Consider the following 18,124-nt stretch of genomic DNA (forward strand, 5'->3'; position numbering starts at 1 on the left):
TTCTTAGATTCATAATCAATTTTTGACTTTTTAAAAATCATGTTGGATGAAGGAATTTTATTCAAATGACCAAAATGAAAGAGCAAAATAGCGTTCAAGGCCTATCATAAAATTTCACCATAAGTTGAGGGACTTATTTACCTTATCTTTATTTGAAATGCATTGACAAAACACTATTCAATGATAAAAATAGAAAACTAATCGGTACAAGAAACAAACGATTGTAAAATAAAAGTTACTTGTGATCAATTCTGAAATATCAATCTCATGCATGTCATGTATTATATTTTTTTATTTGTATTTCATGTATGTGAAATATTTTATGGGAGTGTAAGATAAAAGTCTATCATTTTTCCTCTCTTACTTGTTTTATGAATACGCTTTGAGGCGTTAAAGTAGTGTCTTAAGAGCATTCTATGAGCTCGTCGTATTCTTAGGTATAAAACATAAACATATATGTTGGGTTTTTTGATACCCAATAATCCGGACGATGATTTAAAGCAGTTGTCGAATTATTTATCGACACCATGAACTTGGCTCGGCTCGGAGACGAACTACACTTTTGGATGGTTCGGGGTTGGGTTGGATGATTATTTGGTTAGTTGGACCATTTAGTGATTAATATGGAGTTGAATATTAACCCATTAGTTTAGGTTAATTGGTAGCCCTTTTAGTGAACCATAGGCCCAATTGGAGTGACCTAAACTAACCTATATATATGTATTTATTTCCCAGCCATTTTTTGTGGTGTGTGTGTGTTGTAGTAATGGAGACGAGAGTTGAGAGAACAGAGGCAGCCGAGAGAGAAGGAAGCCATGTGAGGTTGTGAGTAAAATTCAACCATTGCGATATCTTTTACTTCCTCTCCATACCTTTGTGGATTGCTAATACCACCACCCTTCTCTTTTGTGGGGTTTGAGAGAGTTTGGACAGTTCAAAGTGAAGGCAAAAGTCTCGGGTCAGAGCCAAGGTAAACCGGTGTTCTTTTGATTGTTTTTTGAGTCTGGAATCAAGATTTATCGAAGGATTTCCGCTACATGAACAATCACGAGAATAACAAATCTCCCAATTCTCAAATGACAAATTTTCAAAATTTTAAAACGAATTCCACTGTATCGAATTTCTTTTGAAGTTGTCAACAGTGTTGCAAACAAGATACTAAAATCCTATATTAATCTTATTTCACAGGGAGGTATTAGCATGTTTGATCCCCATTTTAAGCTGCCTTTTTCGACTTATTTGTACAGTAACCATATGCTTACTTTTGCAAGCACGGCCAAACATGCCTTATTTCGTCACTCTTTATAAACACTCGAATGAAGTTTTGTTTCGAAGGAAAAATCTTAAGGTGTGCACGTCTATGGATCATTAAATTACTTGAATATTCCCTTAATCATATCTCTGTTAGTCTCAGGCACGTATATCTCTCCTACCGCGTCACAGCTAGGCTACATTGTAATCACTTCATTTTTCAAATCCTAAACTTGAACAAAATAGATATGTTGTCTCTCCGTCATCTACGTAAAGAAAATTATGCACGTATAAGACTTTTCAGTAAAGAAAAAGGAAAATGAATTTTACTTGTACTCGATGCGGGGTGTTGAAAATTACAGTTAAATGTACCATTTCTAAGAGCTTGAGTTGTTATATGACTGATTCTAACTTTAATGAAATTTAAAAGATTACTAATCCTCGTATCAATTGTAAAAAATTTGTTATTTTAACATTGTTGGTCAGAACTAAATCATTAAACTATGATCTCGAAATCCAGATATGATAGAAAACTATATATTATATTATGACAGACAACAAATTAAAGGGATCATGTCGGGAAGGCATTACTTGTTTGTTATAAGCTATATATAGACAATATATTGCAATAAAAAACGTACTAGAATTTGAATTTAGTCAAAATGACAAAATTTCTGTTTTTGTCCATGGCTTTATGCATCTCTGCCTTCGGATTCCATTCAAGTTTAGTTTATGGCACTTTCGTGAAGAATATGTACATAAACTGGGGTACTCGACATTCTGCGTTTCTGGGCAATGGAGACGATGCAGTACTCGTCTTGGATCGATATTCCGGTGAGTGAATTCTTCCTTTCATGCCTGTGTGTGCACTCATGAATGAACTTGTGTCGAATTTCGAAAAGTTTAAACTATTAGAGAAAGTATTTATTTGGTCTTTCGGAATTTTAGGTTCCTGCATGGTGTCGAATAAATCATTTCTATTCGGAAGCATCGAGATGCAAATAAAGCTAGCACCCGGGAATTCTGCCGGAACAGTCACGGCGTTCTATGTAAGTTCATTGCCTTTCAATTCAATAGTACCTGAAACTGCTCAATATGAAAACGATCGATTCATAATGTCATCTTTCGAAATTTTGGCAGCTATCTTCGACTGGTGACAAGCACGACGAGATCGATTTCGAGTTTCTAGGTAACGTATCAGGACAACCCTACACCGTCCATACAAATGTTTATACACTAGGACATGCTGGCAGAGAACAGCAATTTTATCTATGGTTTGAGCCACCTTCGCCACTTTCTTTGTGAATTTTTTGGTGATTGGAGTAACATTTGTGATCACCGAAAGGTGTTGATTTGCCATAGTAAGTTTGAGATGCATTAGCAGTGAGTTGAATGTCTTTTGGTAAGGTGAAGTATAGATGCCTAGATGTGCATTGTTGATATGCATGAGGGATGTAGAGTGTGATATTTGGATCACAAGTGGAGATGTGATCAAATGTGTAGAATCCTTTATCTGTGAAAGAGATCCTGTACAGGTGGAGTGTGAGAGAGACACTTCTATCACTTCTGTAAGGTGGAGTCTCATTATTTACGTAGGTTGGGAGAAGTGATGTGGTGATAGAGGATTATCCCAAGAGCTTAGGATTTATTGTGACTTCCCAATTAGACATGAGTTAAGTGACTGGTTTAGTGAGCATTGTTGGTGATGAGAGGAGATATGTGTTCTCGAGGTGGGAGTAACACCAAATGGGATAGGATAAGTGTAGTGAGTTCTTTCATGGGGTCATTTATGCATGTGTTGCATATGTGGTTGACTGTGGTTTGATTAACTAGGTGTTAATCTGTGGTTCTGTGTAAACGTGATTTTGAAAAGATCTGTGTGTGTATTATCCTATATATCTTCATCGCATGATTATTTGTTCATTGTGAATACTTGTTTCTACTTGGTTATTTTTTACCTTAGCCCTGGTGAGTGCATGAAGCAAGTATGGTATGTGTTTCGATTCAAAACACGAAGTAATGTCTGTTATTCCAATTTTATTGGATTACCTTGATTGTGCAAGTATAAACTGTGTGTTTTGGTTGCTTACAGATTATTGGGTATCAAGGTAGAGATTGTTGGATTTTTTGATACCCAATAATCCGGGTGATGATTTAAAATAGTTGTCGAATTATTTATCGACACCATGGACTTGGCTCGGCTCGAAGACGAACTATACTTTTGGGTGGCTCCGGTTTGGGTTGGATGATTATTTGGTTAGTTGGACCATTTAGTGATTAATATGGAGTTGAATATTGGCCCATTAGTTTAAGTTAATTGGTAGCCCTCTTAGTGAACTCTAGTCCCAATTGGAGTGACCTAAACTAACCTATATATATGTATTTATCTCCTAGCCCTTTTTTTTGTGGGGTGTGTGTGTTGTAGCAATGGAGAGGAGAGTTGAGAGAACAGAGGTAGCCGAGAGAGAGGGAAGCCATGTGAAGTTGTGAGTAAGATTCAACCATCGTGATATCTTCTTCTTCCTCTTCATACCTTTGTGGATTGCTAATACCACCACCCTTCTCCTTTGTGGGGTTTGAGAGAGTTTGGGCAGTCCAAAGTGAAGGCGAAAGTTTCGGGTCGAGTCGAGATAAATCGATGTTCGTTTGATTATTTTCTGAGCTCGGAATCAAGATTTATCGAGGGATTTTCGCTACAATATATTTTCTATCATTACAGGTTTTCATCTAATATATACATTTGTTTATTTATTTTTATTTTTATTTTTAAAAAAAGGACGAATTAGGTGGAGTACATAGACTCAAAAACATTGTGCATGTGTTGTACATGATTAATATACCTATACGCTACTTGTCAATTGGACGACTAATGACATTGCGTAAAAAATGCAACATAGTACATTATCTTCTCTATCTCACGTCTTCCTTATTAATTTTCTCAATTACTTCCGAGTATCATGTGTTTTAGAATTTTTTTTATCTCCCATTAGAAACAAAATACATATAGTTCAATATTTCTAGAGAAATAATCATGTAACATAATAAGTATAAAAAGTTTGTCAATTATTAATCAAATGTTAATAGTGAAACCAATTATACAAGATTCTTATCTTATAATAATGGTAAATTGTACATATGAGAGATTTAGACGAGGCATTTTAGCCTTAAGTCGTAGCCCAAATTGCTCACACTTCCTATTTGATCTTTATCCATGAAATAAAAATGTAAACTAAATTGATCCAAGGATATCTACCGTATCATACATGTTAGAATTAGCCAATATAAGGAATTAAATCGAATATTATTAAGTCTATCTTTATACAATAAATAGAATACATCGTATTGGACAATACAATACAAATCAAATGTAAAAGTATACTTTGCCCCGTTTGGTAGAAATTAAAATTCAGGATTTAATCTAACCCAAAATTAACAATTAATTTTAACCACACATTTTGTAGGATCCACAACTTTATAATCACACATTTCATCAACTTTTATCAAAATCTACTAAAAAACTGATTTTAACCTCAAGCAAACAGAGGCTTACTCTATGTTTGGCTTATGTTTATAAAATTCAAACGACTTTTTATCTACATGTTTCGATAGAACAAGTATGAGAATGTCCAATTTTAAGGGTATGAGCTGAAAAGTGTTCACTCATTTGAATTTAGTGCAAACTTGTCTATTATACCCTTAATGAAAAGCTACATTTTGAAATGGTATTCTCCACATTTTAAATCTCGTTCTTGACATTTGATTTTTTTATCAATTTGTCATGAATTTTGAGAAGTAGCTTCCATGAGAAGTTACATTAAAATAATGATTCTCGACATTTCATATGTCATTCTCAATATTTGAACACCGTTTCATTTGCCTAGAATGACATTTCATTTTGAGCATGACATTTCTCTACATTTAAAAATTTCGTTATCGACATTCTGAATCAATGAAAAACGTAGCATTTATTGCGATTTGAAATGTATACTTTTTGAAATATATATGACAGGTTATGTATCAAAATTTTATTGGCCAATAACAATATTGCAAAAATGTCCATTTTTTTGTCTTAGTGTGGAATTATAAATTGTTAATAAGAATATTTTGGTCTAAATTCTTCCAAATTAGACATTTTGCAATGATGGACTTTTTTGCAAATGACTAGATAAAAATGGACATTTTGCAAATGTCTTAGCAGGGATGGTATGTTTTTTGGCCAAGTATAAATTCTAAATGGGCTCACCCATTCTGTTGTCAAGCCTATTTTGTTGCCTCTCTGCTAAGGTCCAAGCTTCATTTGGATTTGGAGGCCCATATTGATCACCTGTTTGATATTGATTTAAATCAAATTTTAATCTAAATTAAAATCAAACAATTAATTTTAACCACATATTTCATAGATTCTACAACTTTTCAACCACATATTTCAAAAACTTTCATCAAAATCTACTAAACTCTAATTTTAATTCCCACCAAATGAGTTATTAAATTGGCAAAAGACAATTAAGGTGAAGGGTAGGTCATTCAATGGCATGTACATCCATATATATTGCATTGAATTTGAAATAATGACATCTAACCATCAAATAGCACAAGTTTTTGCAACAATATCTACACAATAATGGTTGCAGAAGCAATAGGTAACAATAATGTGCTAGTGAATTCGGATACGTTTGGTACATTATATTGGATAGCAATATATACAAAGATGAATAAAATAATAAACACGATCTTACCGAGCCGAAAGTGGCAATTCAAGAAACTTGTTTATATCCAGAATTTTTTGTTCTTTTAGGTTTATACCGCATTTTATTACATTAGGTTTTGTTTATCCTAATTCTAGGAAATGAAGTTATACAATAGTTCTTTCGCATGTTTTTTATATTATCTATTATGTCTTGTTTATGAAGATGATAAAGAATTCTTCTCTCTATGCTTTTCAATCACTAGTTTAATAACTCTATATAGGGATGGCAACGGAGAGGGTATGGGATGGGTCGGCCGTTCCCACCCTTGTCCCGTCAAATATTTTTGTTATCTTACCACATGCTCATACCCGACTAAAGCAAGACGGGGTGGAATCGGGGTGAGGAGGGGTGGTCATCTACCCCATTTATCGCCCCATTTATTTTTTTCGTTTTTATTTTTTTATTTTTTATGTCATTAGTTAGTAATATTATTACTTGTTTACCAATTTGTTAAACACAACTTATGTTCTCTTTAAAAATGATAATAAATATATTATTTTTGTTTGATAAAAACTTAAATTTGAAATTAAATTTAAACGAGACGAGTAGCGGGGCGGAAACTATGTTTCCGGTACCCGCTTCGGGGCAATGACCATCGCCCCAAACCCGTCCCATTTACCCCGATTAGGCAGGTAACCCCCACCCCATTCGAGGTGGGGTCCCACGGATATCAGGTTGAACCTTTTTTTTTTTCTTTTTTTTTGGCCATCCCTAACTCTATAATGCATTATTAGACTAGCAAAGTGAATGAATTAAAAGTAACACTTGTGAAGTCACTATGCTGATGTTATAGAAACCTATTGTTATGTGAAATTATGCAGCGATAAGTGGGAGTAACTTTCGTATGGAGAGGAAATCACGTGCTTACTTTATTTTTTGATTTTTCTTGATCTTTTTCTGGTAAGTTGAAAAAATAAAATTACTTGCTAACTACTAACAAAAGTAACTCTTGTCATATTTATATTTACAAAAGTAAAAGATTTATTGATTTCGATGAATTCTCTAATCTGATCATACTTCCTCCTTGCATCTCTCTCATATTAGCTGGATGGCATGCATAACTATTTTCTTGTTTCAACGTGTGCATTATCTCGACATTGGATCTTTCAATTAAAAAACGATAATTCTTGTGCATGGATCGAATTAGATTTTGAGAAAAATCATATGTACAGAGGAGTTTTTCACAGAATTCCTACAGAGCAGACCCATGAGGTTGGCCCCACACGGGTCCCACAGATGATAAAAAATTGTCATAAAATGCCGACCTCCCCTCTTTGTGTGTAGTTTGTACAGCCTCTATGAGTCCTCATTCTGTACGTATAATGTAGCTCTTAGATTTTCACTCTTAACTACTCAGATCAAAAAGCTATGCACACAAACATTGTCAAATAATCACACGATTATCATAAATGACCAATATGAATGCATTGTAATATCTTGTTGCTGGCACTTATTATTTTTCCCTTTTCAATTCTACGTACTACATTTATTTATAACTTCATTACTTTCTATTGGTACATCAGCCTTTTCATTTAATATTTGTAACCCAATACTGCAAGCATAAATTAATAAACACCTATAAACATTGTCTAAACCAGAATAATAAATTCTCCCAAATTGAGTAAGAATTACAAAATTGGGTTAAAAAAAAAAAAAAATCAGAAAATGAAACTTTTGAAATAAATTAGATATTTCAAGTCCCACAAAACATAAATTTTCGAGCTACATTAGACGTGACAATTGATAAATTCTATTGATGCTACTTTTCTTTATTGCGTTTTAATGTTGCTATCTTTAATTTAGTTTTGAAAGCTGAGACTTCTTAATCGAAATCAATTTGGGATCCGAAGGTTATAATAATTTTTTTTCCATTAGTACTTAATCACATTTATGTTTTAAGCATTACATTTTCCTAATATTGTATTGATGAGTGATAAGCGTGCAAAAATAACTCACAATTTTACTATTACATTCGAAGCATTTAACATGTGCCGTACGATTCCAATAATATACAGAAATTACCTTAAGAGTGTGTTTGATAGACATAAAAAATATCAATTAGAAAAGATAATGTTTTCCTTGTTTTGAAGAAAACAAAAATCACCTCTACCTAAAGAAAATATTTTCCTTAAAAATAAGGAAAATTAGGCATATTTTCAAATGTTGGAAAATATTTTCCATGGAAAAATATAGCAATCAAACACCCCAGGTAGGAATTTGGATGAAAAATTGATACTTTCCATGAAAAATAAATGTAATCATTCACGTGATTATTAATTTTGTTATTTTTATTAAATAAAATTGTTTACTAAATTGTAAGTCGGGTAAAGATGAAAGTTAAGTGTGTATTTGTGTATTTTGGAATAATAGATTGATGGAGAAGTATGGTTAAAAAAATGAGGAAAAATTTTGAATTTGCATATAATATTATTTTATTGAAAAATGTGATTGAAATGATATTAAATCACTGTTCATTTTATTTTATTTTATTTTTTGGAAACAAAGCCTAAGTCTAAATTTTTGAAACTTTTAAATGAGTTGAAAATTAGAATAGATATTTTTCCATAGATGATTTTATCTATAAAACAAGTCTATTAGATTTTAAACTTGAGCTACTTCATTATTATTTTTCAGCAATAAATCATGTATAATCATCTTATATTTTTCTGAATATTTTACCATGTATAGATTATACGTAGTAAAAAATTATTTTTATAAATTAATCTTATATAAGGTGCTATAATAAATTGACAAGGTAGATGAATATAATTCTATGGTTGGTAAGGTACAATCCATTGGAAAAATACACATGTTTCAATTGTGCAAAATTTTTATAATAGCACTATAAATACTTACTAGGTACCCCTTAAGCTAGAATATGAAAATTAGCTTCTTCTTCTTTTCTCAAAAACAAAAATCACTTAAAAGAGTCTTCTTCCAACATTTCCTAAATTGAAATTGTATTAAAAGATAGGAAAAAATTATTATTTTCAAAATTGTAAAATATTACATTACAATAACCAAATGGTACAATGTTTCTCTAGTGGATAATTTATAAGCGAAAAATGGTAAATTATTTTTTAGGGCATTTTTCACTAGTCAAAGTGAAAAATGGTAGACCTCCAAAATGTTTTCGTTTTAAATACGCAATCTCTCTCTCTCAAATTTTTAGGAAAAGGGTAATTAGATGGCAAAACACTGAGGGATATGTAGAGTAGGAGAGAAACTTCGATGGGTGGTTGCACTGTTAGGGTGTGTCAACTCGGCTAGTGGCCTAAGAGACACCCCCAAGGTGTGTGGGCCACCACATGGTGCGCCCGCCCCCACTAAAAATTCAATCATAGAGTGGAGAGGTCGGGAGGAGGCCACATAACATCGGTCGAGGAGGGAAATGCATTGAGATTTCTATGGAAATTAGGGTTTCCTTCGAAAATTTTGTAAAATGGAATTTTTGTTTTGGGGAAGTAAATGCTATAATATTAACACTTATTTATAAACCAATCTTTACCCCCTTAAATGAGACCCTATCCCATTTTCGGTAAAGATTTGTTATTGTTGTCCCGACCTTTATTTATTGAACTCATTGAATGCTCACCATGAAATTTGTCAGTAATTTCTTTTATTTAATTACTCTTCTCTATATGGCAAAAGGTAATTAAAGATTTTCAGATTGCAGAATAAAACATGAAGTTTCTAGGAAGGCATCTAATGAGGGTCATAAATTCAGTTAACATATTTTGGTAAAACAAAATAATATTATCTTGGAATTGGACCATTAATTATTATTTATGGGCCCAACTCAATTACAGCCCTCTTATTTAAAGTTAACAAGGAAAGTCACATTAATCCTACTTTTCAAAATTCTCTATACTCGTTCTGTCCTTTAAAAATAAACTTGCTTTCCTTTTTATCTATCTCAAATTATAGACTACTTTTTTTTATTGACAATATAGTTGATTTCTTATTTTTCTAATATACCCTTATCAAATGTATCTTATTATTAACATATACGAATTATTCCTATTTAAACAATTATTTAATGTAATAGTATATTAAAAAAATATAAGAAAGATCTTTATTTCCTAGTATATTAATTATATTTTCTTAATTTGTGTGAAAATGGAAACAGGTCTATATTTGTGAGATAGAAGGATTAAAACATTGTTACCATACGTTAAAATATTAAAAATAATTTATAAAATGTCCGGCATGATATCGATATTGTTCTTCATATGGAATTGGAACTATTAAATTATGATAAATGCCAAGCTACTCAATAAAATTTTGAAATTAATGATGTTAGGAAGATAATAGCATGAAAAAATGGGTGAATAACACAAAACGTCGTTACATTTCAATGTCATTGTGAAAAATGTCTCTACATATCATTTTTTGACATGTTAGCTCATATTTCTGCGTTTTATTGCGCAATCATTTTCATCCATTTTTTTATAATTTTATCCTTCTATTCAAATAAAACAAAATGAAAAGAAAAGAAAAAAAATAAAGAGTTAATTATAACAATAGTCTCAAATTTTCAAAAAATTACAAACTAGTTGTTATGTTCTTATTTTGACCTCTTGGTTTCTATCCATACCCAAAAACAAACAAATTTTCAAATTTTGAATCTTTAACATTTTGGTGAAATTTTAACATATAAATGCATTTTTAGAACCCTGAATCTATAAATTTTGATTTTCAATTTACACCTTTTTTTTAGTCATAAAAATAAATGACTAAAAAAATGTAAATTGGAAGTCAAGTTTTATAGATTCAGGGTTCTGAATATGCATTTATATTTTGAAACTTCACCAAAAATGTTAAAGATTCAAAATTTGAAAGTTTGTTTGTTTTTTGGGTGTGGATACAAAGTAGGAGGTCAAGATAAGAATATAATGACCGGTTTGTAGTTTTTTGAAAATTTGAGACTGGTTATAATTAACTCATTATTTTTTTAATTTCATTTCTTTTTGTATTATTTGAATAGGAGTGTAAAATTGTCAAAAATGGATGAAAATGACATTTTGAGCGATAAAAGGCAAAAACATGGGCGAAAATGTCAAAAATGGAAGATAGCGACGTTTTTCACCATGATATTGAAAGGTAGAATCGTTTTGTACTATTTACTCTTGTCAAATTTATAGGGTCTATTAGGCAAAGCTTATGCTTTTTGTAGAATGGTTTCTTGAGGAAAAATCACATAAATGTCAACTTCTTCCAAAACTCTTTAATCAGACGAAGCATTTTCAAAAAATTATCAAATTATTTTCAAAAATGGATTCTTAGATTCATAATCAATTTTTGACTTTTTAAAAATCATGTTGGATGAAGGAATTTTATTCAAATGACCAAAATGAAAGAGCAAAATAGAGTTCAAGGCCTATCGTAAAATTTCACCATAAGTTGAGGGACTTATTTACCCTATATTTATTTGAAATGCATTGACAAAACACTATTCAATGATAAAAATAGACAACTAATCGGTACAAGCAACAAACGATTGTAAAATAAAGTTACTTGTGATCAATTTTGAAATATCAATCTCATGCATGACATGTATTATGTTTCTAATTTGTATTTCATGTATGTGAAATATTTTATGGAAGTGTAAGATAAAAGTCTATCATTTTTCCTCTCTTACTTGATTTATGAATATGTTTTGAGGCGTTAAAGTAGTGCCTTAAGAGCATTCTATGAGCTCGTCTTATTCTTAGGTAGAAAATATGAACATATATTATCTATCATTACAAGTTTTCATCTAATACATACGTTTGTCTGTTTATTTATTTATTATTATTTTTTAAAAAAGGACGAATTCGGTGGAGTACATAGACTCATAAACATTGTGCATGTGTTGTACATGATTAATACACCTATACGCTACTTGTCAATTGGACGACTAATGACATTGCGTAAAAAACGCAACATAGTACAGTATCTTCTCTATCTCACATCTTCCTTATTAATTTTCTCAATTACTTCCGAGTATCACGTGTTTTAGAATTTTTTTTATCTCCCATTAGAAACAAAATACACATAGTTCAATGTTTCTAGAGAAATAATCATGTAACATAATAAGTATAAAAAGTTTGTCAATTATTAATCAAATGTTAATAGTGAAACCAATTATACAAGATTCTTATCTTATAATAATGGTAAATTGTACATATGAGAGATTTAGACGAGGCATTTTAGCCTTAAGTCGTAGCCCAAATTGCTCACACTTCCTATTTGATCTTTATCCATGAAATAAAAATGTAAACTAAATTGATCCAAGGATATCTACCGTATCATACATGTTAGAATTAGCCAATATAAGGAATTAAATCGAATATTATTAAGTCTATCTTTATACAATAAATAGAATACATCGTATTGGACAATACAATACAAATCAAATGTAAAAGTATACTTTGCCCCGTTTGGTAGAAATCAAAATTCAGGATTCTAACTCAAAATTAATAATTAATTTTAACCATACATTTTGTAGGATCCACAAATTTATAATCACACATTTCATCAACTTTTATCAAAATCTACTAAAAAACTGATTTTAACCTCAAGCAAACAAAGGCTTACTCTATGTTTGGCTTATATTTATAAAATCCCATCGACTTTTTATCTACATATTTCGATAGAACAACAAGTATAAGAATGTCCAATTTTAAGGGTATGAGCTGAAAAGTGTTCACTCATTTGAATTTAGTGCAAACTTGTCTATTATACCCTTAATGAAAAGCTACATTTTGAAATGGTATTCTCCACATTTTAAATCTCGTTCTTGACATTTGATTTTTTTATCAATTTGTCACGAATTTTGAAAAGTGACTTCCATGATAAGTTACATTAAAATAATGTTTCTCGACATTTCATATGTCATTCTCGACATCTGAACATCATTTCATTTGTCTAGAATAACATTTCATTTTGAATATGACATTTCTCTACATTTAAAAATGTAGTTCTCAACATTTCTGAATCAATGAAAAACGTAGCGTTTATTGTGATTTGACATGTATACTTTTTAAAATAAATATGGCAAGTTATGTGTCAAAATTTTATTGACCAATAACAATATTGCAAAAATGCCCATTTTTTTTATCTTAGTGTGGAATTATAAATTGTTAATAATGATATTTTGATCTAAATTCTTTCAAATTAGACTTTCTTGCAATGATGGACATTTTTGTAAATGACTAATTAAAAATGAACATTTCGTAAAATTTCCTCTTAAATTTTTATCACTTATTTTTATCTTTCTTTAACTCAAGTAGTTAATAGACTCATTCCAATGCTATTAGTGTAACTATTAGGCCGAAATCCAGATTCGTGTTTGTACTTTGAGCAGACTTTTTCGTACCTTCTCTCTCTTGCTACCACCACGCAAAATTACAATCAAGAATAAAAGAAATATTTAAAATAATTTCCTTCTCTTACACGAATGCAAATGCACATATAAATACATCTTCAACCCTTCACAGCTCTTCACATGCTTCTTCTAGCTCTAGTCTTCTCCTGCAAACCACTTCTCTCTCTCTCTTCTTTCTCTCTATGTGTGTGTGCATAAGATTCGATCAACCAGTTTAACAATGGCGGAGTCAAGTAGCCATTCAATTTCTTCATCAAATAAGCACACGTGCACAAAGAAATCCCAGCCTAATAAGCGACGCAGAGATGAAGAAATAATCAATGGCGAAAAGAGGAACAAAACTGGAAATGATAATGCTAATAGCAAGCATCCGGTCTACAGGGGAGTGAGAATGCGGGCATGGGGCAAATGGGTTTCTGAAATAAGGGAGCCCCGGAAGAAATCTCGGATCTGGCTCGGAACCTTCGCGAACCCGGAAATGGCGGCTCGAGCCCACGATGTAGCAGCTGTGGCCATTAAAGGCAAAAATGCTATTTTAAACTTCCCTGAAATCTCACACTTGCTGCCTCGCCCCGACACGTGCTCCCCACGTGACGTCCAGGCCGCAGCCAACAAGGCGGCTCACATGGACCACCTGCCGGAAATGGCTTCACTTTTGCCGTCGATGGCGTCATCTTCCTCCTCTACGTCGCTCGTATCGTCCTTGACAGTGACGTCGTCGTCCGTACAGTCGGAGGATGTTTCGACGGAAAGCGGGGAGGCGCAGGAGGAGTTGAGCGAGATAGTGGAGCTTCCGAGTTTGGAGGCAAGTTACGACGACATTGTGGTGGTGAATCGAGCGGCGGATTTTGTGTTCGCCGAGGATGTGGGTTGGGACTATAATCACCCGTGGTTGCACGAAGATTGTGGGTTTTTTGGTGATAATCATATGATTGAGAATACGATTTTCTGGTAATTTTGAAAGCCAGTTGTTGCAACATCATCATTGTTGACAAATATTTAAGGAAAAAAATGGTGTTTTTTTTTGTCTATAAAATCTTTTTTTTTTTTTTTGACCATTTTGGCTTTATTTTTTGCCTTTTAATTATGACAAAATTATATACTTGCCTTGCACCTCAAGTTCAAGTTGAAATTTACTGTTTAAAATTAGTTATTCAAATTATTGTTAACAATGATCCATTGATCACATATTTTACACTTATTTTTAAGCATAACTGACAATGAAGAAAAGATAAAAATGTTAATTTAAAGAGGTATGTCAATAAATCACCGGATAAAAAGCAAGTTAGATAGTCAATTTTGAATAGTAAATCTCAAATACTCAAGTTCTTAGTTCGTTTTCGTTGAGTTCAATGAGTGCATGTTTCAATTAGACAAAATAGTATAATCAATAAAATATGTGATCGAACTATATCCAGTCTTTTCTCCCACATACGTTACGAAAGATTGAAGATTAATATTTTCTTTCTTACTATTACTTGTGATCCATTATTTTATATCTCCTGAAAAGTTACTAACAATTTTATACAAAATAATTTTTCCTTTTACTTTTGCTAACTTTTTTTCTTTCTCAAGTAATATTTTTTCAAGGGTATTTATTTGTTGGTATTGGCTAGTAGAGCTTTTTTACTTTGTTTATTCCCGTCTCTCTTGAAAGCCAATTCTCAGCTTTGTTCCCTCGTTTTCTTTTCTACTTTATTTGACCACAAATTCAAAGAATCCGAAACCAAAATGAAATTACTTTAAATTTATGGAGAATAAAAGTGTATTTGACTAAATAACATATCTATTTATTATTGCTACTAATTTGGAAATCGAAGTAAAGTTTAGTCTAATACAGATTTTACTTGGGGTGCGGTTGGTTTCCATTTTCATTTTCAAAAAGATTTTTAGTTTTCCCCGAAAATGGCCCGTTTTTTCGCATTTTGAGCGTTTTCGATATTTATAATTGAAAACGCTGAAAACGCTAAAAAGTCGTTTTGCGTTTTCAGTTATAAATTTTAACTCGTTTTCAAAAACTCATTGACGGACCAAACACTTTTTTCGCGTTTTCGAAAATGAAAAACGAAAATGGGTCAAAAATGGCAAACCAACCACAGCCTTATTTTCTGAGTGAATTGCAGTGTTGTTGGTTTAAATTTTATGGTTATTTATACCTCATTGAATTCCACACACATATATATGGCATTCAACAGCTTTGATACAGCTGGCTAAGAGGGTTCTTCTTACACACTGACAGCCGCTCTTCCTCATGCCATGTCCCCCAAAAAAAAAAAAAAAAAACCCAACCCCAAGATTCAGATACCCAACCCTCACAAAAATAGAAGCTTCAGAACCCAACGTGGGGCCCGCACGATTCACATCGGGAGCCGAGGTGGCAATCGAGGTTTTGCCACCTCGGCCCTTGGCTCCAAACCCGGGATTTTATCCCTGATTGAGCAACAATTTCCTAAAAATATATCATAAATGCTACCTATATAGAAATGTTTGATAGTTTATTTGATAGATTATCAGTTGGCAAGATTTCATTGAACGTTGAAAAAACATAAAGTTAAATCGACTGATGAAGTATTACCGCCTCATAACCTATAATAGTTTTTGCACATTTCATTTGTTCAAAAAGTTTAATTCAAAATATGTGCACATACATATATGAATGTGTGTATTTATACAAGGAAAAATATTCAGTGAGGCGATTTTAAATATCAATCCTTGACGTTTGAAATGGTAAGAGAGAAAATAGACTGGATGTGTAGATTCGCTTGGATGATGAATTGTCACGATTTAAATAATTCGAACTCTACAGTCTCCTGATTGGAGTGGAAAATCCTATCACATATTCATATACACTATTCTGTGAAAACTTTTCTCATACGTATGTATCCATAGCAAATTTACTATGGAGTAGTTGACTTGAAGGTTCTTTTTCCTTTTTAAAATTGTATGATATTATCGAATCCTAAATGTACGTAGTGTAGTGTGCTCAATAGAGTCTTTTCTTGTGCCTTTGATTCAAGAATCTTTTCCTACATTTGTTTCAAATAAACTTAGAAAAGATATCAATATTTTTAATTTGCTTATTATGTTTCAATAAGGCCTTCTTATAGACAAAAATGAGTTCAGAAAATATTATTTTAACTCTTATCAAGAAAATACTTTTATCGAGCTAATGAGCTCAAAAGAGATTATGCTCTACTTTTCTTTTTAATGTGTCTCTATGTATTCATAAAATTTTATAAATAGAATCGTATAAATATATTCTTATAACATTCACATTTAAATTCGTTATATTTCTTCCCAACAAGCCAACAATTCATTAAATTATAGAGTCTGCACGAACAAAAGGCGATGAAAATGAAATCCAAACGATCCAGCTCTTAGCAGTCGAGGAAGAAGCAGCAATGGAAGATAGATTGTGGGTCACTTGATTCCCATGACAGGATACGAAGTGACAAGCACTACAATCGACCTCATTAAATAGAGCTATAATGCATGGACAAATCAAGTCTTTAGGAGAAGAAGAAAGCACGTCTTTACACGTGAACCACCAGAAAATTGGAATAGAAAGAAAAAACAATTTTGTGGAATAATTGTAAACTGTCATTTCCAATCTTCTCTTGTTACTCTCTTTCTTAGGAAAAATTAGGGCTAAACTCAGTATCCTCTGAGGTAGTGAGGAAATGACTCTCTAACTTTCAAAAATGAGATTTTTCTCCCAACCTATTTAACGTTATACGAGTGAGTCCTCAGGTGACTATTTGCGACAATGTAGATGTTAAAATTATAGAGGACTTTCATATGAATTAAGGTTGAACGGAAAGTCGTTTGACATTGTAACTTCCACATTATTGATTTTCAAAACGTACTATCCAATCTCACAATGTCATATAAGTTGGGAAGTAAAAGTGGCACTTTTGAAGATTAGAGAGCTATTTCCACTCTATCTAAAAGGTTTGAGAATCCTGCGTCCATTTCTTCTTTTCCTTTTCTTGGAAGATCCGAGTTACACATCCAGAGGTAAAAAACAGGTTTTGGGTTCAGACGCCACGGGTCGAAAGGTGATTGGTTAGTTCAAAAAATGTAAAAAAATAAAAACACAAGGAAACAGGTGCTGCATGGTGCTGACAGCAGCACCTGTTTCCAATTCCGGGATGAGAAGCTTAAACCTTCTTGGGATGGGGGTGGGGTCTAGTGGGAGTGTCCTACTGTTGGTCAGGCTCATTCATATCAACTACCAATTTACATATACAAAAACACTTGTAAAATTAAAAGGCAATGCCTTTGTTTGAACATCATTCTTTTCATAAGAATGAATTTTTAAATGATGTATTGATAGAAAATGTGCAGTTAAAAAATAAGGAAAAGCTTCAGATTTACGAGTAATATTATTTTATTGAAAAACGTGTGGTTGAAATGATGTCAAAGTCTATTTAAGAATGTAATTTTTTTTTTCTTCAAAGAATGGAGCTTAGGGGCAATATAATTTAATCCAAACTTTTTTTTTTCTTTTTCATTGTTATAACTATTCGTGCATGAATTAGCCGCCCTATTCAACCAATTTAATTTGTTTAATTAAGCAAAATGCTTAAGAATAATATTTTTCTCAATATTTTTATACATAAATCACCCTGTAGATGTAAACAAACAAGTCAAAATACTATTATATGAAAAATATTTGGAGAGTTTGTTAGAATTTCATGTCACGTTCAAGTCTTTATGATTTTTAATACGCTGCCCTTCTTATTAATAAATTTAA

At 32.0% G+C, this 18,124-nt stretch overlaps 2 protein-coding genes across 2 annotated transcripts; both read left to right on the forward strand.

Annotated features, from left to right (window-relative positions):
- The first annotated feature begins 875 nt into the window (after positions 1 to 875).
- On the forward strand, positions 876 to 2,556 carry LOC111408551 (probable xyloglucan endotransglucosylase/hydrolase protein 25). Its single transcript, XM_023038297.1, has 4 exons — positions 876 to 970; positions 1,248 to 2,085; positions 2,200 to 2,300; positions 2,392 to 2,556. The coding sequence occupies exons 2-4, from the start codon at positions 1,914 to 1,916 to the stop codon at positions 2,554 to 2,556; spliced, it is 438 nt and encodes a 145-aa protein (XP_022894065.1). The 5' UTR covers positions 876 to 970; positions 1,248 to 1,913.
- Positions 2,557 to 13,466: 10,910 nt separating this feature from the next.
- LOC111407872 (ethylene-responsive transcription factor TINY-like) lies at positions 13,467 to 14,435 on the forward strand. Its single transcript, XM_023037567.1, has one exon. The coding sequence runs from the start codon at positions 13,589 to 13,591 to the stop codon at positions 14,321 to 14,323; it is 735 nt and encodes a 244-aa protein (XP_022893335.1). The 5' UTR covers positions 13,467 to 13,588; the 3' UTR covers positions 14,324 to 14,435.
- Positions 14,436 to 18,124: the final 3,689 nt, after the last annotated feature.

This window comes from Olea europaea, chromosome 13 (genome assembly GCF_002742605.1).
Source record: "Olea europaea var. sylvestris chromosome 13, O_europaea_v1, whole genome shotgun sequence".
Classification (NCBI taxonomy): Eukaryota; Viridiplantae; Streptophyta; class Magnoliopsida; order Lamiales; family Oleaceae; genus Olea; species Olea europaea.